The sequence below is a fragment of the Ovis canadensis genome, chromosome 11 (genome assembly GCF_042477335.2).
Source record: "Ovis canadensis isolate MfBH-ARS-UI-01 breed Bighorn chromosome 11, ARS-UI_OviCan_v2, whole genome shotgun sequence".
In the NCBI taxonomy this organism is placed as follows: domain Eukaryota; kingdom Metazoa; phylum Chordata; class Mammalia; order Artiodactyla; family Bovidae; genus Ovis; species Ovis canadensis.
The window spans coordinates 39,774,248-39,797,084 of record NC_091255.1 but is presented as its reverse complement, the minus strand read 5'-3'; the positions used below and the strand labels follow the sequence as shown (position 1 = coordinate 39,797,084).

At 56.6% G+C, this 22,837-nt stretch overlaps 2 protein-coding genes and 1 long non-coding RNA gene across 5 annotated transcripts in view; 1 reads left to right on the top strand and 2 right to left on the bottom strand.

The window, feature by feature from the left end:
- The first annotated feature begins 658 nt into the window (after positions 1–658).
- ELAC2 (elaC ribonuclease Z 2) lies at positions 659–17,187 on the top strand. Its single transcript, XM_069542913.1, has 24 exons — positions 659–1,156; positions 1,612–1,662; positions 1,783–1,853; positions 2,888–2,952; positions 4,224–4,281; positions 5,044–5,112; positions 5,415–5,519; positions 6,689–6,747; positions 9,122–9,180; positions 9,263–9,335; positions 9,799–9,911; positions 10,048–10,143; positions 10,772–10,910; positions 11,111–11,196; positions 12,086–12,198; positions 13,339–13,435; positions 13,982–14,120; positions 14,394–14,432; positions 14,539–14,648; positions 14,927–15,026; positions 15,110–15,230; positions 15,319–15,397; positions 15,845–15,989; positions 16,292–17,187. The coding sequence occupies exons 1-24, from the start codon at positions 924–926 to the stop codon at positions 16,508–16,510; spliced, it is 2,439 nt and encodes an 812-aa protein (XP_069399014.1). The 5' UTR covers positions 659–923; the 3' UTR covers positions 16,511–17,187.
- LOC138414983 (uncharacterized) lies at positions 8,693–12,145 on the bottom strand. Its single transcript, XR_011247035.1, has 2 exons — positions 11,871–12,145; positions 8,693–11,299 (listed from the first exon to the last, which is right to left on the bottom strand). It is a non-coding gene; the product is annotated as an uncharacterized lncRNA (long non-coding RNA).
- Positions 17,156–22,837, bottom strand: part of ARHGAP44 (Rho GTPase activating protein 44) — a 116,878-nt gene continuing 111,196 nt past the window's right edge. For 2 of the 3 annotated variants that reach the window (XM_069542909.1, XM_069542912.1), the window contains 2 exons: positions 22,225–22,605; positions 17,156–18,587 (listed from right to left, as the gene is read on the bottom strand). In XM_069542909.1, coding sequence (XP_069399010.1) covers positions 18,448–18,587; positions 22,225–22,605 — 521 coding nt within the window. In that variant the 3' untranslated portion in view covers positions 17,156–18,447. Of the gene's footprint in view, positions 18,588–20,498; positions 20,549–22,224; positions 22,606–22,837 lie in introns of all 3 variants that reach the window. The other variant, XM_069542911.1, reaches the window with a different exon arrangement.

Sequence of the window (22,837 nt, the reverse complement as noted above, 5' to 3'; positions counted from 1 at the left end):
GTCAGGTGGTGATTTAATTCTAAAACTTTATGAAGTATTGTACTTCCTCATGGTTCAGTGGCTAAGACTCTATCCTCCCAATGCAGGGGCCAAAGTTTGATTCCCTGGTCAGGGAATTACATTTCACACGTTGTAGCTAAAGATCCTGCGTGCTACAGCTGAGACTTGGTACAGCCAAATAAATACACACACAAAAAAAAAAAAAAAAAAAAAAACCTTACGAAGTAAAAACTGACTACCCACACTTTACAGTTAAGGAAACGGGCTCAGAGAGGTCAAGATCACTCGACTAATAAAAGACTCTCTTATTCCAGAGATTGTTCTCTTAACTCCCATTCTTGCTTTTCTTTCCAAAACCCAGTAAAACACATCTGAAACGTGTATTCATACGAAAATTACAACGTAACAGTTAGCAAAACTCCTATAGTAAAGCTCTATACAGTTTATCTCCTCACAGCTAATCCTAACAGCCACCACACGGGGTTGACTCGTCTAAGGGAACAGCTCAGAATAGGTGGGAACCGTTGCCCACCGGCTGAGCCTAAGCCCACTCCAAGAACTCGCTGCTCCGCCCACATCTCCTTTCCGGTCCTGTGCCCCAGGAAGTCCCGCCCCGAGTCCCCGGAAGCCCCGAGCAGACGAGGGAAGATTTCCGGAAAGAACAGCCAGGGGAAGCCAGAAAGAAACCAGGGACGGGGCCGTTCAGGGCGCTCTAGCATTCTTCCTCTCTATGACCACCGCCAATTGACAAGGGCTGTGCGAAGAGGTCCCTCCCTATTGGACGTGCGGCCTCGCGTAGGCGGGCAGCTCCGCTGGCGGCGCGCTGACTGGCTGGGGCGCCACGCGGGTGGAGGGGCGGTGCTCAAGGGGCATGCGGACCGAGGCCGCCGGCTGCGCTCGGGTCCGGGAAGAGGAGGCTGTGCATGTGGGCGCTCCGCTCGCTGCTCGGGCTGCGGTGCGCGGCCGGGCGCACCATGTCGCAGGGGCCGGCGCGCCGCCCGCGGCCGCCCAAGGACCCGCTGCGGCACCTGCGCACGCGGGAGAAGCGCGGCCCGTCATGGGGGCCCGGGGGCCCGAACACCGTGTACCTGCAGGTGGTGGCAGCCGGTGGCCGGGATGCGGGCGCCGCCCTCTACGTCTTCTCGGAATTCAACCGGTCCGTGCGCCGCGCCGGGGCCCGGTGGGGGGGTGGGTGTCCCCTGGCCGAGCCCCGCCTCCCTAGGCTTGGTCACCCGGTTGTCAGTGTGGATGCGAGAGCCCGCACCCCGTACTTCCCGGTCCGTGCGGCTTCGGGAGGCGCCCCTGACCCCTTAGGCAGAGCCCTCTCGCGTGCGCCCCATGGCTGGGGCCTCTTAGTCCATGTTTGAAGTGGACAGGTGTGCGGAGGAGGTGATGGAAGAGGACCCCAGCACCGGCCCACCCCAGCCCCCTCCTCGCGTCTGCCGAGGAGGGTTCAAAACCTAGCGTCCTAACAGCAGACACTCGGCCGGTAGCACCACATGGGTTTTCAGGGGTTTTTTTCCTTTCCCCTCTATGGTGTACAGCAAAGCATCCGATCGGTGGCAGAAGCTTTACAGACTCTGACTCTCTGGTACGATATTCGTCTTCTAGGTATCTCTTCAACTGTGGGGAAGGCATCCAGCGACTCATGCAGGAGCACAAGTGAGTCAGCCCTCTTCCTGCGGGGCGGGGATGACTGTGCGGCTTTGACACGGGGGTCAGCAGAAGAGAGGGCCCCCGGCCAGTGTGTTGTGTCCTGCTCCAGCGCTTTCTCTTTCTTAGGCTGAAGGTGTCCCGTTTGGACAACATATTCCTGACCCGAATGCACTGGTCTAATGTTGGCGGGTTGTGCGGTGAGTCCATTCTTGTCCAGGTCAGAGGCTGGAGGGAGGTCTCTGGGATTTTGAGCTGCCTTCTCCGCCCCCCTCCCACCCCCCCCCCCTTTTTTTTTTTTTGCCCATCGCCTGTAGTCCAGGGAAGCTGGAATTCTTTTTATGCCTGCCCCATCAGCTACAGCAGGAAGCATCAAAAAGTGTGGCTCAGAAGAGTAGGTGTTAATGTGGAGGCTGCCTTTAGGTGTTAACCACCCACCTCATTTATTGAGTTGCTGGACTGGAGGTGCGGGACCGACTGGAGTGTGTGGTCACAGTAAATACTAAGTGGCCAAGAAGATGGTTTGGGTCTTTGCATAACAGACTCTTTGGCCAACTCATTATGTCTGCCACTGGGACGATCAGGTACACAGAGACCCAGTATCCAGATTTGTTGTTTAGTGGCTAAGAAGTGTCCGACTCTTTTGTGACCCCATAGGCTATTATAGCCCGCCAGGCTCCTCTGTCTGTGGAGTTTTCCAGGCAAGAATACTGGAGTGGGTTGCCATTTCCTTCCCCAAGGGATCGTCCGCACACAGAGATCAAACCCAAGTCTCCAGCATTGGCAGGCGGATTCTTTACCACTGAGCCACCAGGAAAGCCCGGTATCCCGATTAGCCCCTTGTTTCTGCCCATCAATTAGAAAGATCGAGATTGTTTTGCTGCCACATTCTGTAACATTGTGGAGCAGGTAGGAAGGAGTAGAGGCTGGACTCCTCTCATCCCCCAGGACTGAGACTCAGATGAGGCGCCCAGGGTGCAGAATTGGTGCCATCCTTTGAGTCGGTGGATTTTTGCCCCCGAGGTGCCTCATTCTAGTATCAAGTCCTGAGTAAGCGTCCCTTGAACCTCTAGCCAGCACCAAGTCTGTCCTGCATGTGTTCCCTGGTAACTCTGGAATGAGAACAAGTAGAAAACGCAGCCAGTTAAGTAAGGAGTGCGCCTCCTGGCGGTGACTGCGAGTCGGGGCTGTGAGTGATCTGAGTTTATTCGTTCTTTTTTTTATTTTTTTAAAGGAATGATCCTCACTTTAAAGGAAACCGGAGTTCCAAAGTGTGTGCTTTCTGGACCTCCACAACTGGTGAGTCTCAAAGTTGAGCCTTCCATTTTAACTTCCACAGGAATTTCCAGTTTTGCACATCAGCCCTCTGCCCTCCAGAGAAATCTCATAGCAGTGGAAACACTTTGCGTTTCAAGCTAAAGATAACCTGAGTCCAAGCTTTATTGACTCTCTGACTGGGGTCAGGTCACATTCCCTCCTGGAGCCTCAGTGTCTGTATCTGTGAAAGGGTTGCAGGGGTTACGAATTAAACAGGTAACACAGAGCACTTGGTTACTTTGTTTCACACTATATGGACACAAGATAGATGTCAGCTTTTATTCTTTTTTGTTTAAAATTTATTTTTTAATTGAAGGATAATTGCTTTACAGAATTTTGTTGTTTTCTGTGAAACCTCAACATGAACAACTTTTATTTATTAAATTTCATACATCTCTGTTGTACCTTCCAAGCCAGCTTACAGCACTGTCGAGGGGTTATAAACACATTATTGGTGTAAGGGTTCACTTCACTTCCCAGGTCCTAAGGGAAAAGGCAGCCAGACACCAGCCCTGCCTGTGACATCCGTCTGCAGAAGAACGCCTCGCAGCCGTCCCTCTATGTCCTCCTCATTAGCTCTGTCCCGCCATGGTCTGCCATCACTTCCCATGTCCATTCCTCCACCCCCGTGACTGTTCAGCACCGCGGCCACAGGGGTCCCTCTCAAGTGGAACGGAAGGCGGGTCACGTCATCCTAAAACCCTTCACAGGTCTCTGTAAACATAGTCCAGATACCATCACGTGGCCCCCAGGTCCCACTGGCCCCGGCCCTCACCTGCCCTGCATCTATGCCCGGCCACACAGTGAGGCTGCGGGGCCAGCTCTGAGCTCTTCACAAAGCCCCCACCTGTCTCAGGCCAAGATCATTGTCCCCCTCCTGTGTCCTCCCAAACGTCCAGGCTCAGCCCCAGGGCCTTGGCTTGGGATGCCTGCCCACCGCCCCCCCCCCGCCAGTAACCCTGCAGACTGGTTGAACTCCAGTCTCCTATGTTGTTTCAGACGTGCAGGACGCTCAGCCCCACAGCTGCTCGCTGTCATTTGTATGATTTCTGTCTCTTCCCCTGGTTTCTGAGTTCCGTGAGCGCAGGTACCCCATCTTCTCAGTGCTGACCCCCAGGCATCTGACCTGTGGTGGACACTCAGTAAGAAAGTTGAAGGTGCTCTCTGAAGTGTATTGTACGTTGCTGCCTCCAGCGCCTCTCATGTATTGGCGCTTGGACATGTGTTTCGTCCTCCTTGTTTTTCTTTCTTAGGAGAAGTATCTGGAAGCTATCAAAATATTTTCTGGTCCACTGAAAGGAATAGATCTGGGTAAGTCCTTGATAACTACTCATATGGCCCCTTCTCTCAAATCAGAATCCATAAAAGCTGACCAAAGTATACCTTAAAAATCAAGTGCTTCATCCATGTGAGATGAATTTTGAACCTGTTGCTGATTGCACTTTCTCTGCCCCGACCTCATCCCCTTAAACAACGGCGGGAAGGCAGGAGTGAGTCAAAAGCTGCCAGGTATGGGGTGTGTGCGGGATGGGGTCTCCTTGGGGCCCTGAGGCTCCTACCTGGCCCTGTAGGTGGGTGTCACCATTGAGTGGCCTTGGATCCCTCACAGAGAGAGGGCCTGGGAGCAGTTTTTCTGGGAGCACATGGCCGGTTGATGGGAAGAGGCCTGACCGAGGTACCAGCCGGGTCAGGGGCATCTCCGGTTGGTTCCTCTGTAGAAGAATGCTGGTGTTTTATTTCAGAACTTTGTTTGGCTCTCAGAGTTGAGAGCATAGGTTCCCTGGCCTGGCAGTGCTGAGTGTCAACCCGTGTCTCTTACACTTAACCATCGGCTTCATTTTCTTTTGGCGGTTCATCACCAGTGAACCTCGTATGTCTTTTCACGTGGCTGTGCTAAACGTTAATGGCTGAAGATGTATTTTTGCTGCTTCCCTAAATATTTTCATTTCTTAGAAATTCTTGGTTTAATGCAGATTTCTGCAAAATTCCAAAGCACTTCCATTGCTCTGGGAAGGTGATTCCCATGCCCGTGTTTGCTGCCCCGGTCACTATCCCGTGGTCTTTTCCCGACAGCCGTGCGGCCCCACTCAGCGCCAGAATACAAGGACGAGACCATGACGGTGTTCCAGATCCCCATCCACTGTGAGTACCAAGCCACATGGTGGGGACCCCTGGCGGTCCATCGGTTAGGGCTCCGCACTTTCACCGCCGGGGCCCAGGTTTGATCCCTGGTCAGGGAACTAAGACCCTACAAGCTGAGCTGCACAGGCGAACATTTAGAAAGCCACATTTTCTTGGGGCGGGAGGAGGTGGGTCCTAGGTGAGGAAGGCGGGGGGATGGGAGAAACCGCTGGTGGCCAGTGGAGGACAGGCCAGTGTAGTGGGCACCTGGCTGTGAGCTCGCCCGAGGGCTGTGTCATCTGCTCATTTCCCCTACCGACCAGGCGAGCAGACGAGTGGTCAGCAGCCGCCCGCACAGAGTCCAGAGCGGCTGAGTCCACAGCTGCCTCCACATGCAGAACCAGCTGACGGGGAGCAGCACCCAGACGGTAATGGCGCTCGGTCAGCAGTGCGCTGCCGAGGGGCTGGGGTGGACGTGGGGTCTGTTTTAGTCCTTGCTTCCTTCTGCTCTCCATTCAAGTTTTTGTCCTAAGGAAGTTCTCTGTGCAGAACAGACGCTTTTTCCTTGTCCCGTTAGGACACCTGCAGGCAGCTGAGAAGGCTGTCGTAAAGGTGGCCACACAGAGCCTTAAGGGCCAGTTTGCAGCCAGGGGGTAGGGGCCCAAGCTTCGGGTCCAGTTTACCCAGAGGAAAACAGGGCCTGGCAAATGATTCATACAGAGGCTTTTGTGTTTCCCATTTTCTGGTACAAAATTATGTTGTTTATTTCATTATACAGTACAGATCATTTAATTAAGTCTTTACAATTCGTTGCCGAGTCTTTGGATTTTTTTGAAGTCCCATTTCACATGTAGCAAATTAGTATTTGCGTGTGCACCTGTCGAGTTTGCAAAACCACACACACAGGAACACTGCTCTGATGTTGTTGGTGTCAGCAGATGGAGGAGGCTCGATGAACTGTCTGTGTCTCATTGAGGCAGCAGTAATGCCAGTTAATTTTTGTGAATGCAGGACCTAACACCCAAGCTGACAAAGCAGTCAGAGAGTGGCTTTGTGCCTCCTCTTCCGAATGACAGCCCACTGGGAAACGGGATCAAAATTCCAGGATGAGACCTACCAGAGGAATTGGGCTGCTTGAGGACACTGTGGTCCAGGGGTGGGCAAGCTTGATAAGTTCCCGCCTCTGCTCTGAGGACCGAGGGGCCCCAGCCCTGTGAACTGTCCTCCTTGGATGGCATGAGTGAGGACTGACATTTTTGCGGGCCTTTCAACTTTTACGTTATTTCTCACAGAGTTATTGATAAAGCACATTACAGCTTATTTTTCTCTCTCATCTCCACTTCTAGGTAAAACATAAAACATTTAAAAACCCTTCACTTGCTCTTTTCTGGTTTGAGTTTTTGCATTTTTGTTTTCTCAAATCTCAACATGAGTTAGAAAAAAAAGTTCTGCTTGAGGGAAAAACAAGTGTGTGTGTACCCAAAGTTCCTTCCTTTTAAATTTGTGTGACGCCAGGCTAAGTGTCATTTGATCACTGACCTGTGATGCCTGGAAGCCTTGCCATTCGCCCGGTCACGGTCGGACTGTCTCTTCTCAGGTGTCGGCCGGAAAGCGCGTGGCAGGGACACCTCCTTGGTGGTTGCTTTCGTCTGTAAGGTGAGCGCATGTCTGGTGACCTGAGGGTAGCAGCTTTCTCTGTGATCAGAGAAAACACCTGGTTCCCAGTAAACCGCCCGTGCTCGTGTACGTGTCCAGATTGTCTTCCAGCCAGAGTCAGTCTTCGGAAACATGTTTCCTAGTTGGCTGTGAGCCTCGCTCTTGAACTTCAGAAATAGCGAAAGGTTAAGTTTCTGAAGTCAGTGGAAATTGGGTTGATTTACAGTGTTAACTACTGCTGTACAGCAAAGTGATTCAGTTATACACGTGTGTATGTATACTCTTTTTAAAAATACTTTTTTCCATTATGGTTTATCACAGGATGTTTTCTTGTGCTACACGGTAGGACCTTATATCCATTCTATATGTGATAGTTTGCATTTGCTAATCCCAAGCTCCCACTCCTCCCCTCCCCTCCCCGACCCCGGACTTCCCGCTTGGTGACCAGTCTTTTTCTCAGATAGGTTCATTTGCATCCTGTTTTAGATTGGACGTATAAGTGATAGCATATGGAATTTGTCTTTTTCTGACTTCACTTAATATGATGATCTGTAGGTCCATCTATGTTGTCGCAAATGGCATTTAATTTTCATATGGTTGAGTAATATTCTATCATGTATACACATATATACATCTATATACCACCTCTTTTTTATCCATTCCTCCATCAACGGATGTTTGGGTTGCCTTTATGTCCTGGCTGTTGTAACCAGTATTGCAATGCATATTAGGGTGCATATATCTTTTTAAATTACTGTTTAAATTATGGTTTTAAATTATGGTTTTCTCCTGATACATAGCCAGGAGTGGGATTGCTGGATTGTATGGTAATTCTGTTTTTACTTTTCTGAGGAACTTTAATACTGTTTTGCACCGTGGCTGCACCAACTTACATTTTCACCAACAGTGTAGGAGGGTTCCCTTCTCTCCACATCCCCTCCAGCATTTATTGTTTTGTAGACTTTTAAATGATGACCATTCTGATTATTGTGAGGTGGCACTTCATTGGAGTTTTGATTTGCACTTCCCTAATGATTAGCAATGTTGAGCATCTTTTCATGTGCATATATATGCATATATATGGATAGCTATTGGCTATCCATATATATCTTGTTTGGAGAAATGTCTATTTCGGTCTTCCATCCATTGTTCCGTTAGGTTGCTTTTTTGGTTGTTGTTGAGTTTATGAGCTATTTGTATGTTTTGGAAATTACACCCTTTTAGTTGCATCATTTGCAAATATTTCTACCACTGTGTAGGTTGGCTTTTCATTTTGTTTATGGTTTCCTTTGCTTTGCTAAAGCTGTGAGTTTGATTAGGTCCCATTTGTTTATTTTTACTTCTGTTACTTTGGGAGACTGACCTAAGAACACATTGGTATGATTTATGTCAGAACGTTTTGCCTGTGTTCTTTTGTAGAAGTTTTATGGTGTCATGTCTTATATTTCGGTCTTTAAGCCACTTTGAGTTTATTTCTGTGTATGGTGTGAGGGAGTGTTCTAGCTTCACTGACTTAAATGGACCTGTCCAACTTTCCCAGCACCACTTGCTGAAGAAAGTCTTTTCCCCCATTGTGTTAATATATTCTTGCCACCTTTGTTGAAGATCAGTTGACTGTAGGTGTGTGGATTTACTTCTGGGCTCAATTAGTAGCTTTTATTATCTGGAGATATGTTCTCTCTATACCCACTTTGGTAAGAGATTTTCTTTTGTAATCATTACTATGTTTGTTTATTTCTAGCGGTGCTGGGTCTTCACTGCTGACATGGGCTTTCTCTAGTTGTGAGCAGGAGCTTCTCTGGTTGCAAGCGGGGGCTCCTCTAGTTGGGAGCAGAGGCCCTTCTAGTTGTTGAGTAGGGCCCCCTCAAGGTGTGCAAGTTTTTAAGTACAGAATGATGATCATGAGGTTTTGCGATAGGATTTTTTTTCCATTCTAACATAATAAGAGAATACTGGGAATTTTTTATTGTAACTTCTCTGTGGTATGAAAGCAGCAGCACAGTTTTGCCACATGTGTGAAAAGTCAACAAGAAAAACCACCCCCAGTTTCCCTGTCCCTGGAGTGCGTGCCACACGGTGGAGCCGTGACTGTTTCTGTTGGACTCTGTTCTGGTGACGCTCCGTTGGCTATCTCTTGACCAGCGCAGGATAACAAAACGAGCGTCTCTCCTCCAGGTGCTTGGAGGACGCTTCTTACTTGGGATGGGAATAGACGGCATGTTATTAGATGGACAAGGAGTTAACAAGGTTGGGGAAGTAAGCAGATCGGTTTTAAAGCATTCAGTTTCCAGTGCTAAACCGACTGCAAAACTGATGGTGGAAACCGTGCTTCTCCGTCAGACCCTGGCCTCACATGCTGTCCTCTTCCTCACAGCTCCACGTGAAGAAGGGAAACTTCTTGGTGCTCAAAGCGAAGGAGCTGGGTCTCCCAGTGTGAGTGGCGGGCGTCTGGGGGCAGGCTTCACAGGGCACCCCCGGGACCCCACCCTCACTGAGGCCTCGCCTGTCATTTCAGCGGAACAGCTGCCATCGCCCCCATCATTGCTGCCGTCAAGGACGGGAAGAGTGTCACCTACGAAGGGAGAGAGGTGGGTGCAGTCCTGACAGCCACAAGCTGGGCCCAGATGCTAGACAGTCGCTGTCTGGTTTGGGCCCCACTTGCAGGGGAGTGAGCAGCTTGGGTTTCATCACTGAGCTGAGCTTGTCTAGCTTGCCCTGCACATCAGTGCTGGCCGAGTGGTGGCATTTCTGGGGGTTTCCCTTTAGGATTTGGGGGTCTTCCTGATAGGACAGGGGCTGTCCCTGTCCCTGGGTTCAGGGAAGACCCCCTCAGGGTGGACTTCAGGCGTGACCCCAAGGAGTGACATCCTCACCAAGGTGGGGGGATGTAAGGACGAGACTGCACCGAGAGCAGAGTGTGAAATGCGCTGGCCGGCCAGCCCCGGCTGGTGTCAGTGGAGAGAGGGTGGGCGCTCCCCGAGGAGGCTGTGTTGTCACTGGGAACTCGAGGGCCTGCCCTGGGAGCACACAGTGACCCCGGGGACTTCACAGATTCTGCCTGAAGAGATCTGCACCCCTCCGGACCCTGGGATCACCTTCATCGTGGTAGAATGTCCAGACGAAGGGTTCATCCAGCCGCTGTGTGAGAATACCGCCTTCAGGAGGTGAGGCGGGCCCTCCTGGCGGGAGGTGAGAACCGACATTGCTTGGGAGAGCCAGGCCGGGCTCCCACTGCCCAGTCCGAGGTCTGCACTCTGTGCCTCACTGGACCCAGCAGAGCCTCCGCTTGCTTCCTCCCAGTTACCAAGAGAAGGCCGACGCCCCCGTGGCCCTGGTGGTCCACATGGCCCCAGAGCATGTGCTCCTGGACAGCAGATACCAGCAGTGGATGGAGAGGTAGGAGGGGCCCCGGGTTCCTGCCCTTCCTGGAGGTTGGGGGCCTCCATGCTGTGAAGACAGTCCCCGCGAGGGGGCGCTGCGAGCACATGTCTGCTTGCCTGGGGCTGGCTTCCTGCCTGCACCCTCCACACCCTCACCTCGGAACAAACCCTGCCTGTGTTGATGATCACGTGTGTGTTTCCTAACACGTGGAGGATAGAGTAGCAGCCTTGCTTTAGAAGCTTTATCCACGTCGGGCACCTTCCTGCTCTTCCCCACCGCCCGCCTGAGGGCTGGGGTGGAGGGACTTGGCTGGGGTTGGACTGGGGCACGTGGTGACTCCTCTCTTGCTGGCGCCCCTGGTCCTCTGCCCCTCGGGGTCTGAGTGTTGGCGTCCATCACCATCTTCCTTTCCTCCCCTCATCCCCGTGCTCCCTCGTGTTCCCGAGTCCCCAGCCCTGGAACTATTCCTGGTTTCCCAAAGGCCTTGAACTGGGCTCTGAGGAGGAGCTGGGCTGTGTCTGGCCACTTGGGGTGACCTCTGGACAGGTCACTCGCCCTCTTGAGTGGTCCCAGTACATGACCACCCTGTGGGCTGGAGTGCCCCCAGAAAGACACCATGACGACCATGTGTCCACCGTCTTAGGTTCGGGCCCAACACTGAACACCTGGTTCTGAATGAGAACTGTGAGTCGGTCCACAACCTGCGCAGCCACAAGATCCAGACCCAGCTCGGGCTCATCCACCCCGGCATCTTCCCCCCGCTCGCCGGCCCCCGCCCTCAGGTAGCAGCCCCCTGACCTCCAGTCACCGGACCCCACCCTCAGGTAGCCCCCCACCTCCACTCGCCAGCCCCCACCCTCAAGCCGGCTCCCGCCCTCGGGTAGCCCCCAACCTCCACTCGCCAGCCCCCGCCCTCGAGTAGTGGCCCTCCTTTGTCCCTGTTGTACCCCACCCACATGGGTCACAGCTCCGTCTCTTGCAGGAAGGCAGTGCTGCCCAGGGTGTGCCCACGGTCCGAGGCCAGTGTCTCCTTAAGTACCAGCTCCGGCCCCGGCGGGAGTGGCAAAGGTCAGTGTGGTCTTGGGGTCGGGAGGAGGTCAGTGTCTCAGGTCTGCAGCCACGTGGCCTCTGCCTCCGAGCAGGAAAGTCAGTCGCTCGCCATCCGGTCGCCCTGAAAGACTGCCTGTTACCAGTCTGATTTCTGACCCGGTGTGTGGTGGAGTGTTGAGATGTGTGTTTGTACTGTGGGTTTAGGGCCTAATGCACTATAGGGCTTTTCCCAGGTCATGATAGAATCTTCAGAACAAGGTCGTCGCCAGGTTTCCAGGCGGGGGTGCTTGCTCACTGGAGGCACTGCAGTCCTCCTGCTGCGTTAACGAAACAAGTGCCTTCCATAAATATCTTTGGGTGAAACAGGGTTTCCTTGGAAGAGTCTTAAGCGGGGGGTGGGGGAGGGGTACTGGGTCAGAGGCCGGCCCTGCCTGAAGCACCTGGTGAACCCAGCTTACCCTGCAGCCAGTCACGTGAGAGGTGCTTACTGCCCTCTGTCTTCAGTGTTTAAAAATTTGAAGTGTCCTGTGCACACCAGTGTGGTCCAAGTGGACCACATTTGGGAAGGTGGCTGGACCTTGGCCACTGTTGTGTTGAATAGTTGGGGCCCTTTAAGAGCCCTCCTCCCCCTCCCCCAGGGGGATGCCTGGCACGACTAGGATCTAGTGAGTAGAGGTCAGGGAGGCCCCTACCCATGTATCAGTGCTGCCAGGGCCAGCCCGGCCCGCTGTGAGATGCGAGGTTCTGAGGACTGGAGGTGTGAGACCCGCTGGGCTGGGGAGGGTCTGCCACGCCGTGACTGAGAGGTGGAAGCACTTGCAGGCAGTCCCCAGGGTCAATGCTGATGTCAGCTCTCTCTCACGGCCACGGCACCCTTCTGTCCTCTGATTCCACCACCTTCTTGCAGGGATGCCGTCCTGACGTGCGACCCCGAGGAGTTCATCGCTGAGGCCCTGGAGCTCCCCAACTTCCAGGAGAGCGTGCAAGAGTATAGGAAGACGGCCCAGGACGGCCCAGAGGGTGAGGCAGACCAGGGACCAGCACCTCCCGGGCTTGCCCTCCAGAGGGCATTCGTGCAGCACCGCCTGCGGGGTCAGCCTGACGCTGTCTAACCCCAGGGCCTTCTGGTCTGCTTACTACCAGTGCCTGCCCCCACCCAGACCAGGCAGGTCGGAGGTTAGGGGACGAGGCCCACGCAAGCCGAGCATGAGGGTCTGGGGCCTCGGGTGAGGTTCTGGGCAGAACCGCCGTGTGTGTGTCCCACTCTGGCCCCATCACTCACCGTGTCGGGCTTCCCCTGCCCCAATGGGAAGACAGTTTGGGGAACTCTGGGGCCTCTCTGCAGTAGTTGGTTTTCCCAGTGGTGGTGTTCTCAGCTCACACCTCAAGTGGAGAAAGGAGGCTGGACCAGAAGGTGGGGTCAGGTCCAAGCCAGTCAGCACCAGGCTGGAGTCTCAGGACTGGGCCTCCCTGGCCGCGCTTGCCGGGGTAGGCTTCGGGTTCGCACGTTAAAGCTCCGTTTGTATCGTTGCTCGTGGGCGTGCACACGGGGCCTGTCTGGCTGGGCGAGGCCTTGCGGGGCCCCAGGCTTCAGGATCCAGGAGGCTGTGCCGCTTCCTCCCAGAGGGCAGACCCCCCCCTCCCGAGCCCCTCCCAGCAGGGTGGGACCTGTGCCAGGTGGGCTCAGCCCAAAGGTCTGAGCTGATTCTCAGCACGGAAAGGGGCCCCCTGTTATATCATCTACTAGAGACTTGGGGGCTTCCCTGAAAGCTCAGTTGATAAAGAATCTGCCTGCAATGCTGGAGACCCTGGTTGATTCCTGGGTCGGGAAGACCCAGTGGAGAAGGGATAGGCTACTCACTCCAGTATTCTTGGGCTTCCCTTGTGACTCAGCTGGTAAAGAATCCACCTGCAATGCGGGAGACCTGGGCCTGGGTTCAATTATTGGGTTGGGTTCAATTATTCTCCCCTGGAGAAGGTAAAGGCTACCCACTCCTGTATTCTGGCCTGGAGAGTTCCATGGACTGAACAGCTTTTTACCACCAAGAGACTTGGGCCTGTGGAATTGCTCTGCTTTCCGCCCCTTCTGATCTGAACATCACCCCCTCCTGGGGATCTGGACTTAACCTCAGGGCTGGCTCACGACGTGGTTTTCCATAGAGACGAGCAGCCAGTACCCAGAAGTGGTCTTCTTGGGAACAGGGTCCGCGATCCCAATGAAAATCCGTAACGTGAGCTCCACGCTTGTCAACATCAGGTATGAACCCTTGAAGGGAGGCGTTGCTGGCAGGGGGACCCTGCCCCACTCCCAGGTGACTCAGAAGGTGCAACCTTTAATCCCTGGAGGCCAGTCTTGGCTGGAGCGCCCGGGGAGAGGTGGGGCAGTAAGGTGGTAGGTGGTCCAGGTAGCTGACTTGGACACGAGGGATCCATGCAGTTGGACACCCAGTGCGTCTCTGGATGAAGCAGGTGATGTGCTGTGAGCCATCACCTGGTCACCTGGTCACCTGGCTGAGACGCAGTCTCACCGGGCTTGCAGCTCCCACTGTGAACTAGTCACTAATGGCCCCCACCAGCATCGTGGTGCACCTGCCCCCAGGCTCCGCTTCCCACACAGACCCTCTCTTGGGTGCCCAGCATCTGTGCGACTCCGGGGACACTTGTGTATGTCCCGGGGCGTCGGGATGTCCTCTGGTACAAGGAAGACAGATGTGAGGCTGCATTCACTTTGAGGGCAGCCCCCCGGGTGGGGCTGAGGTATCGCCCTGTCCTCCCTGAGTGATCCCCCCTCGGTCCCCTACAGCCCCGACACGTGCCTGCTGCTGGACTGCGGGGAGGGCACCTTTGGGCAGCTGTGCCGCCACTACGGGGACGGTGTGGACCGGGTCCTGGGCTCCCTGGCCGCCGTGTTTGTGTCCCACCTGCATGCTGACCACCACACGGTGAGTGGGCTCCCTCCTCGGGCCCCGTGCCTCCCACCCAGCGCGGTATCTTAGGAAAACTCGGTGGCCTTTGTGTCTTGAGGCCTCAGGGTCTCCTCTGGCCAGGCAGCTGCTTGGAGCCACCTGTAGCCAGAGGTGGGCGGCAGCCGGGTGGTAGGCATCGGAGAGGGGTGGCTGACGGCGACCAAGGACTGCAAGCTGGGGTCCCAGGGTCCTGCCTCGGGAGGGAGGTCGGGTCTGCGCGAGGCTGATTGTGTTCCCTCCTTCTCCCAGGGCTTGTTGAACATCCTGCTACAGAGAGAGCGTGCTCTGGTGAGTCCACTGGACTATACTGCTCCTTGTGTTTCCTGGGATGACACACACACGCCTCCTCCCACTCCACACCGTTTCCACTGAAACATCTCTCTCTCTGCTGCAGGCATCGCTGGGCAGACCCTGCCACCCTCTGCTCGTGGTCGCCCCCACCCAGCTCCGGACCTGGCTCCAGCAGTACCATAACCAGTGCCAGCCGCTGCTGCACCATGTCAGGTGGGCTCAGGCTGGGTGGCAGAGCCGGGTAGGGTGGAAACCCTCGGGTGGCTCCCACTCATAACGGCCCTTTGCTGTCAGTTTCTCCTGGCCTCCTCCACTTACATCTGCAAGTCTAGATCTCTGCCAGCACTTCTCCATGAAACGGTTTCCAGGCCTAGCACCCTGCTTTCTCAGTGACAGCACTGAATTGTTCTTTGTAATAGTGGGGCTCTCTAGTCAGCGGCTTAAACATCAAATTAAATGTTCTTTTTCTTAAATGTTTTATCTTTTCACAGTGTTATTCCTGCCAAATGCCTTCAGAAGGGAGCTGAGGTCTCTAGCCCTGAGGTGGAGAGATTGATAAATTTGCTGCTGGAAACCTGTGGCCTGGAGGAGGTAGGGGGAGGCCTGGGTGCGGGCGGGCAGGTGGGGACCACGGAAGCGTGTGGCTGGTCGTGAGCCCACCACCCCTCCTCCAGTTCCAGACCTGCCTGGTCCGGCACTGCAAGCATGCCTTCGGCTGTGCGCTGGTCCACATGTCCGGCTGGAAGGTGGTCTACTCGGGGGACACCATGCCCTGCGAAGCTCTGGTCCAGATGGGTGAGTAGGGGCGTGTTCTGTGCGGCCCCCAGACCCCTGTGGCCCCCAGGCAGAGGGCTTATTCTCGGCACCTGTGCTGCTGCTTCAGGGAAGGATGCCACCCTCCTGATCCACGAGGCCACCTTGGAAGACGGTCTGGAAGAGGAAGCCGTGGAGAAGACACACAGGTACAGAGCGCCCGGTCCCCGTGGCTCCCCGTGTGATGCTGGGCTGGCCTGCTTCCCACCAAGGGCCACAGGGGCTTCTGACCCCGAGCGGCTGTCTCTCCAGCCTCCACTTCTATTTCTGTGGCACCTCTAAGGCAAGGCTCTGGAGGAGGTGTGGCTCGGGAAGGAACTGGAAATACGCTGAAGCCAGGGAAGCATGGCTGGGGCAGGGTCATGGGGCCATCTGAGGGAGGAGCGTGTCACCCCAAGTGGGAGGCCTCTGTCCCCGAGGCCCTCACTGGTGGGCAGTCGCACAACGCAGAGCCTGGGTTGCACTGGGGGAGGCGGCAGGATGGGCCCTGGGGTGGCTTTGCGTCAGCGGCAGGAAGCCTGTGGCCCCCGGGTGCCTGTCTGGGCCGGGGTCTGCGCGGCCTGCTCCTCCAGCCTCCCGTTGACCCGTGTGTGCAGCACCACCTCCCAGGCCATTGGTGTGGGCATGCGGATGAGCGCGGCCTTCATTATGCTGACCCACTTCAGCCAGCGCTATGCGAAGATCCCGCTCTTCAGCCCCGACTTCAACGAGAAAGTGGGCATCGCCTTCGACCACATGAAGGTGAGGGGACCCCTTGGGCGGGGGCGGGGAGAGGTGCCTCCGTCTGTGTGGATGGCTGGGCTCGGCCTGCTGCCCACCACAGCCGGCACAGAGCCTTGGGGCACAGGCCCCCGAAAGCCCCGTGGAGGCCCAGCTATGACACGTGAGCCACTCTCCGCCCAGGGACGGCATTCTCTGAGCAGTAAAGCTGGGCCTCTGGAGCCTGGCTTCCTCTCCCTATAGCCGGGCCAGTCTTCCAGCCGAGTCTGCCTGCGAGGGTGGCCGGTGCCTGTGAGCAATGACGGCCTCGTCTTGCCTTGTAGGTCAGCCTGGGGGACCTCCCGACGGTGCCCAGGCTGACGGCGCCGCTGAAGGCCCTGTTTGCCGGGGACCTGGAGGAGATGGAAGGGCGCCGGGAGCGCCGGGAGCTGCGGCAGGTGCGGGCGGCCCTGCTCGCCGGGGAGGATGTGGAGCCACCGCAGAAACGCGCCCCCGCGGAGCAGCCCCCGAGCCCGCAGAGCAAGAAGGCCAGGGCCCAGTAGACGTGGGGCCGGGGAGTGTGGAGGGAGGCCACGGCTTCCAGCGGTCTCCTGCACGAGCGCTGGGCTGGGGACGCAACCTCAGGAACGGCATCTCCAAGGACGGGACATTGTGAAGGTGGCGTCTGCACCGAGTGCTGTGTCCCCGTGCCGTGGCCAAGCAGGGTCTTGGGGTACAGCTCTGCACTGCGGGCGCCCGGAAACAGCTTGATCCTGGCAACGGCCTTCGGAGTCCGTCCCCGGGGAGCCAGCACCCCTCTGCAGCCTGGTGTCTTAGCCAAAGTCGTGTGGACTGTCAGCTGTGGACCGCGATGGGTGGGCGTGCAGTGGCTCCAGGAACGCAGAGATGGGCTGCCGTTCCTGCCGCATAAACAGGCTCACCGGAGTCTGAAGCGGCACCACGTGGGGCTGGCGGCCGGGCCTCCCCTAGGGCTGGACAGCACTGAGGTCAGTGTCTGAAAAGGGAGTGGCTCTTCACAGACGCCTCTAGTATTCGCGTGTTCTTACCACCGGGGAGGAGGGAGAGGAGCTTTAAAGAGACGCAGGTGCTGAGACAGCAAGGACTGGACTCACCGTGACCTTGGAGTCCCTGGCCTCGCCTCCTGTGTCCCCGCAAGCTTGTTTTTAAGACAGGAAGATAGGCCACGCTCAGGGATAATAAATCTATTTTAATAACATTACTTTTGACAACTATTTGTACACGTATTGAAAGGTAATTGTCATCCCCCGGGCTCCATTACAAATTGGGTACTGAGCTGCCCTGCCAGGATTCGAGCAAAGCCGGGAACATCAGAAATCAGCAAGTCCCACTACTGGAGGAGGATTACTTTACACTTTGTTGGGAAAAATAACGAAGCATTTAAATCTCTCATTGTACACCTGTACATGGGTTTAGATTGAATGGCTCAAATTAAACAAATATAGATTTTATATATACAAATATTATATCCAGTTTAGGTATTCTATTTTAAAAGGATAAAACTGTAAGGTTGGACTCTGCATGCATGACCGGAATCCACTTCGCTCTCCCTCCATCCCAGGTGTGACCAGAACCCCCGGGATCTCCTCCCCGGGGCCAGCTGGGGGCTCTGTGGAAGGGTGAGCCAAGCTCTGCACACCGCTCAGCTGGGGGTGCGGGCCTGGGGCCTCCACGGGCAATGCCCCCTTCCCCTCTGGGCTTTGGGTGACAGGATTATTGCTATTCACTTCTGACCTCCAGAAAATGACCCCCTTTCTTAGCTGGGGGACCCTGGAGGGCTGCAATTACTGAGACACATCTCAAGTTTTGGGGATTGCCTGGGGAGTTATGTTTGGGTCCCCCAGACACACTCAACATCGTTTTTAAAACTCAGAAAACCTTCAGACAGTAACGGGAGCGTCATTCCACAGCGTGCAGTAAACTGTTGAATTTCGTCTTCAGCCATTTACATCAAAGCCCACGGAAGAAGTTCCGCCCCGCCAGCTCCTTGCTGTGAAGAGGAAGGCCGGCCAGGGCCCCAGGCTTCCAGGCTCCTGAGAGCAAGGCCCCCCGGCCCCTCGCCCTGTCCCATTCCCTCCCCGCTCTGCACCATCAGACAGACCTCGCAGGACTCACGGCTGTCAGCACAGGTGACAGGCAGCCCAGGCTGACCACCACCGAGCCGTGCACACCCACCCTGCTGAGGATGTTTCCGACACCAGCCCTCGGGTGGGGAGGGCAGTCACCTGGCGTGGAGGCCGAAAGTGGATCAAAATAGGCACAAAGTCAAAAGGCAAAGATCAAACAAAAGGCCAGAGTCACCATCCGGAGGGGACGAAAAAAATCTGCACCACAGAAACCTGCCACTTGGCCATCCGCAGGGGTCCCACCTGGTGGCCGCTGCTGCGACGGCATGGGCCGTATGCACGCGCGTGCGCAGTGCTGCTCGCAGGGCCGTGTGCACGCGCGTGCGCGGTGCTGCTCACAGGGCCGTGCTCTCCGACTCCTCCTCCGAGTCTCTCTTCTCAGCCACCGAGTGTCGCCGCACGTGCTCCAGGGGCCCGAGGCGCAGCGCTGACCCCAGCTCCACGTGGATGGAGGGCACGTCGAAGTGGACCAGATCTGCAAGGCGGCAGGGGCAAGCGGGGGGGGCAGGCTGAGAGCCTGGGGGCCTGGGGTGTCACGGAAGGGCCAGCTGGTGCGGGGGTCCCTTGAAGCTGGTCTCGAGGGGCCTGCTCCACCCATGGGCCTGGACATCCACATTCCTACCTGTGGTTCAGGCCCACTGGATCCCTTACCGCCTGGAACCAGACTCTGCATACAGGGGACTCCCCCTGGCTGAGCCAGGTGACACCAGATTGGGGATGTCAGGGCTGATGGACAGGGGGTCCTGACACAGTGGCCCAACTCAAGACCACACATGTATGCCTAAGGGGCTGGCAGAGGTGGGACGAGGGTCTCCCTGAGGACCCCGGGAGTAAGGGAGGCAAGCTCCTCCCTGTGGGCATCGCCACCCCCATTCCCGTCCCGCTTGCCTCCAGTTATGCCTCTGCTCGGTACTGAAAGGTCACTTCCTGGAAAAAGCCCAGGAAGAGGGCTGGTCCCCAAGGCAACACACGCAGTCTGTCCAGACCTCAGCAGGCAGCTAGGGGCTGGGGGCCCGGTGGGTTGGGGCGGGGGCAGCGCCCTGGCTCCCGGGCAGCAGGGCTAAAGGGACCTGTCGCTCCCTCTGGGCCTGCTGAGCTCTGGCCTCCGCTCAGCCTCACCGTCCCCAGGTGGGGACTGAGGACCCACACCACGGGGGAGCAGACGGGGGTGGGGCTTCCCGTTTTTGTCAAACATTCCATCCAAGGAAGACTATGGCAAGTGGACAGACAGACGCATAGACACCGTCTTCAAAGACACACAAACATGGAAGCTCTGGGACGAAGGTCCTCCTCTCTCCTGACCCCCTCACTGCCCAGAACAGCCCCCTGCCTGACCCAGCAGAGACGGGGACGGGGGTGGGGGTCCACAGCTCGGCCGCGCTGCTCCTCCTACAGCCTGGCCTGTAAGGTGTGGCACACCCTGCAGCTTGGACTCAAAGCCCCGCCTCTGTCCCCAGGCGGAGTGCGACCTTGGGCGCCTTCTGACCCCGCCTGGGCCTGGCAGTCACTGGGGTGACACAGGTGGGAAGGTGCCTGCAGGCGAAGCAGGTGAAGGACGCGCAGCCTCAGGAGAGCTGCCCGGCGGCCACCTTGGCCGCTCCTTAAGCCACACTGAGCAGGAAGGTAACTCAGGCAGATGGGACGCAGTGGGAGAGAAGCCCCTGCAGACGGCCGAGAAAGGAGAGGCCCATCCTTGGGACAGAGGCCCCAGGAGGCCTGTCGGGGCCCGTGTGGGTGGCAGACACCGCAAAGCCACTCCTGTCCAGAATGTGCAGCTCTCCTGGGGGGCAGAGGGGACCCCTTGCGCCATTCTGGCTGCCGACACCTGCTTCCTGCCTCTGCTTTCCTTACGAACTTCTACCCTTTACAGGAGCAGGAGGCCTGGCAGAAACTGCTAGGAGGGCTCCCAGCGTATTTCATTGAATTGACAGAAAGGCCCTGGCTAGCTGCATACCTGGGACAACGTGAGCTCGGGGTGAATTCTAGAACGGACACTAGGGGTTCTTTAGAAACTGCTGACCATCCTGGAGGACCGGGCGGGTCCTCTCCCCAGGGGCCCCTCCCTAAACCCCGCGTGCTTGTGCCTCCCCCAACACTGGGCACACGTCGTCAGCCAGCGGGTCATCCAGTGACACAGACCTGGGATGAGGGAGGGGGCTGTCACCCCTTCCTTCTAAGCCCACGTGTGAAGCAGCTGGGGCTGGGCGACCCTGGAGGGGGATAGTGAGGGAGAAGCTGAGCGCAGCCTCTTTCTCCTCCTGAGAAAAGCCAGGAGGCGGCCGCTGAGCCCCCAGGCCACGAGAGGCTGCCGCGCGGGTCGGGGTGCATGCAGAGCGCGGGGTGCGGCCTGGCTGCGGGCAGGAGAGGTAAGGCCGGGACCGCTTACCCTGCAAATCCCCCTCACGTGTCCACAACCGCGTCCCCCGTGTCACACAGCTGCGAGAACACAGCAACAGGAGTCGGAGAGAGGAAGAGATACGATGAGACGACAACGGAACACAGCACGCCCAACAGCACAGTCAGGGGGCCGCAGCAAACCACGACGACCACACCGCTCAGACCACTGCCCCGCGGGATGAGGGGGCGGGCCGCTGCCCCCCAGATGACCGCCCAAGGGCAGCAGCTCTGCACCAGGGGTGGCCGGGACCCCCGCCATCCATCAGGGACTCTTCCAGAACCACCATCGGGAGGGAGGTGGTGCTCACTGTGGTTCTCCAGGGAGGGCTCTCCTTAATGTCTTAAGAGCCTCAGGGTGGACAGAGCAGCTGAGCCTTCACCATTAGTCACATCCAAAGAAAGCCAGATCGCCAGACGGCCACTCCCCATGGTATATACATCAGCTCCCCGCACCCCAGGCACGCGCACTGGACTGGTCTCTTCTAGGCAGCAAAGCACTGAACCCATCTGGTCAAGGGAACCCTCACTCCCGAGGGTGGACATGGGGATGAATAAAAGCACAAGTCAGGACCCAGGGCCAGACCGCTCCCTCCAGTGTGTGTGTGGTGTGTCTGCATTTATCTGTGTGGTGTGTGTAGGTTATGGTTACACATTTTCCTAGAGGAAAAATAGCTCTACCTTGGATGTTAAAGTTACAGAACCTTGTCTGAAATTGCATGCTAAGTCACTTCAGTCGTGTCCAACTCTTCGTGATCCCATGGACTGTAGCCCTCCAGGCTCTTCTGTCCATGGGATTCTCTAGGCAAGAATACTGGAGTGGGTTGCCATGCTCTTCTCCAGGGGATCTTCCTGACCCAGGGATCAAACCCATTATCTCTCACATCTGCACTGGCAAGAAGGTTCTTTACTGAGCCCTTTCTAAATATATTTTGCTAGGAAAAAAACTTTTTCTAATAAGGTCTGTTTGAAGTGAGGTGAAAGTTGCTCAGTCGTGTCTCTTTGTGACCCCATGGACTCATGAAATTCTCCAGGCCAGAATACTGGAATGGGTAGCTGTTCCCTTTTCCAGGGAGTCTTCCCAATCCAGGGATTGAACCCAGGTCTCCTGCACTGCAGGCAGATTCTTTACCATCTGAGCCACCAGGAAAACCCAAGAATACTGGAGTGGGTAGCCTCTCTCTTCTCCAGGGGAATCTTCCCAACCCAGGAATCGAACCGGGGTCTCCTGCACTACAGGTGGATTCTTTACCAACTGAGTTATCAGGAAGCCCATAAGACTTGTTTAGTTATTAGGAAAATATGTCTTTGTCTCTCAACCTCTGTTCTCACGGTGAAAACTGGTACCTGAGCTGCCAGTGCTAAGCTGAGCAGAGCCCCAGACACAACTGTGCTGTGATCCCGCTTTCTGCCATCACAGTCCAGCCCCTCCTGAAGCCGCCTCTTCCCAGGACGCAGGGCACTTGGCCCCCAGATGCAGGATCAGAACCCAGGCTGGCAGGCGTTCAATTGGGAGAAATCCCCTAGGGAGCCCCCTCTCTGCAGGACAACTGGGTCCGGGGCTGTCCACGGCCTCAGGGGGGCTTCTAAGGAGACCACCCCATATGCCACAGATGGCTCCAGCAGTCATCCCTGGAAAACAGGGCCCACCTCCTGCAAAGTCCCCAGTGGTCCCACCGTGCTAAGGCTCACACAGATGCCACGCGTGCCAAGGTTACCTGTCGACATGCTCTCCCCAGGGGACACGCCGTCCAGCACGGGATGCTCTGAGGACTGCGGGCTGGAGGCGGCGAGGCTGACGGTGGGCGGCTGGGGCGGCGGCAGGGTGGGCCTCTGGCGGGGCTTCGGGGTGGGCCGCGACTTGCTTAGGGCGCCCGTGAAGCCAGAGGGGGAGGCCAGTGGGGGCGCCGGGGCCGCGGGGGAGAGCTGGCCTGATGCCAGGGAGTAGCCCGGGGGATAGCTGAGTCCGTAGGGTGACGGGGTGCTGGGGGGCGTGGGGGACAGGCTGAGTGGGGATGGCTGGCCGGCAGGCTGCTCAGGCAGGGGCCCCGGCTGGCCGAAGGGGACCTTGGGTGGAATGGGTGCCAGCTTCTTGGAGACTGAAAGACAAATCAGCACGCAGGGCTGTTAAGTGGCACTCACCATCCATCCATGTGGCTGTGAGCACCTTTCCCCGACCCCTCACCAGCAGTGCCCCACGCCCGGCTCCTGCCACCCTGAGGGCAGCTGATGCTGTTTTTAAAATTCACCTAGAACTGCAGGTTTTCACATCTGCCCACCTGTTCACTAATGTCTCCTCCTCTTCGCTCGATTCCTGCTGTGACTGGCGCG

Excerpts from the sequence above, each read along its gene's own strand:
- ELAC2 (XM_069542913.1), top strand. The coding sequence starts at position 924 with ATGTGGGCGCTCCGCTCGCTGCTCGGGCTGCGGTGCGCGGCCGGGCGC. Across the intron at positions 1,854-2,887 it reads TAATGTTGGCGGGTTGTGCG|GAATGATCCTCACTTTAAAG; the intron begins GTGAGTCCATTC and ends ATTTTTTTAAAG. Across the intron at positions 14,649-14,926 it reads CCGCTGCTGCACCATGTCAG|TGTTATTCCTGCCAAATGCC; the intron begins GTGGGCTCAGGC and ends ATCTTTTCACAG.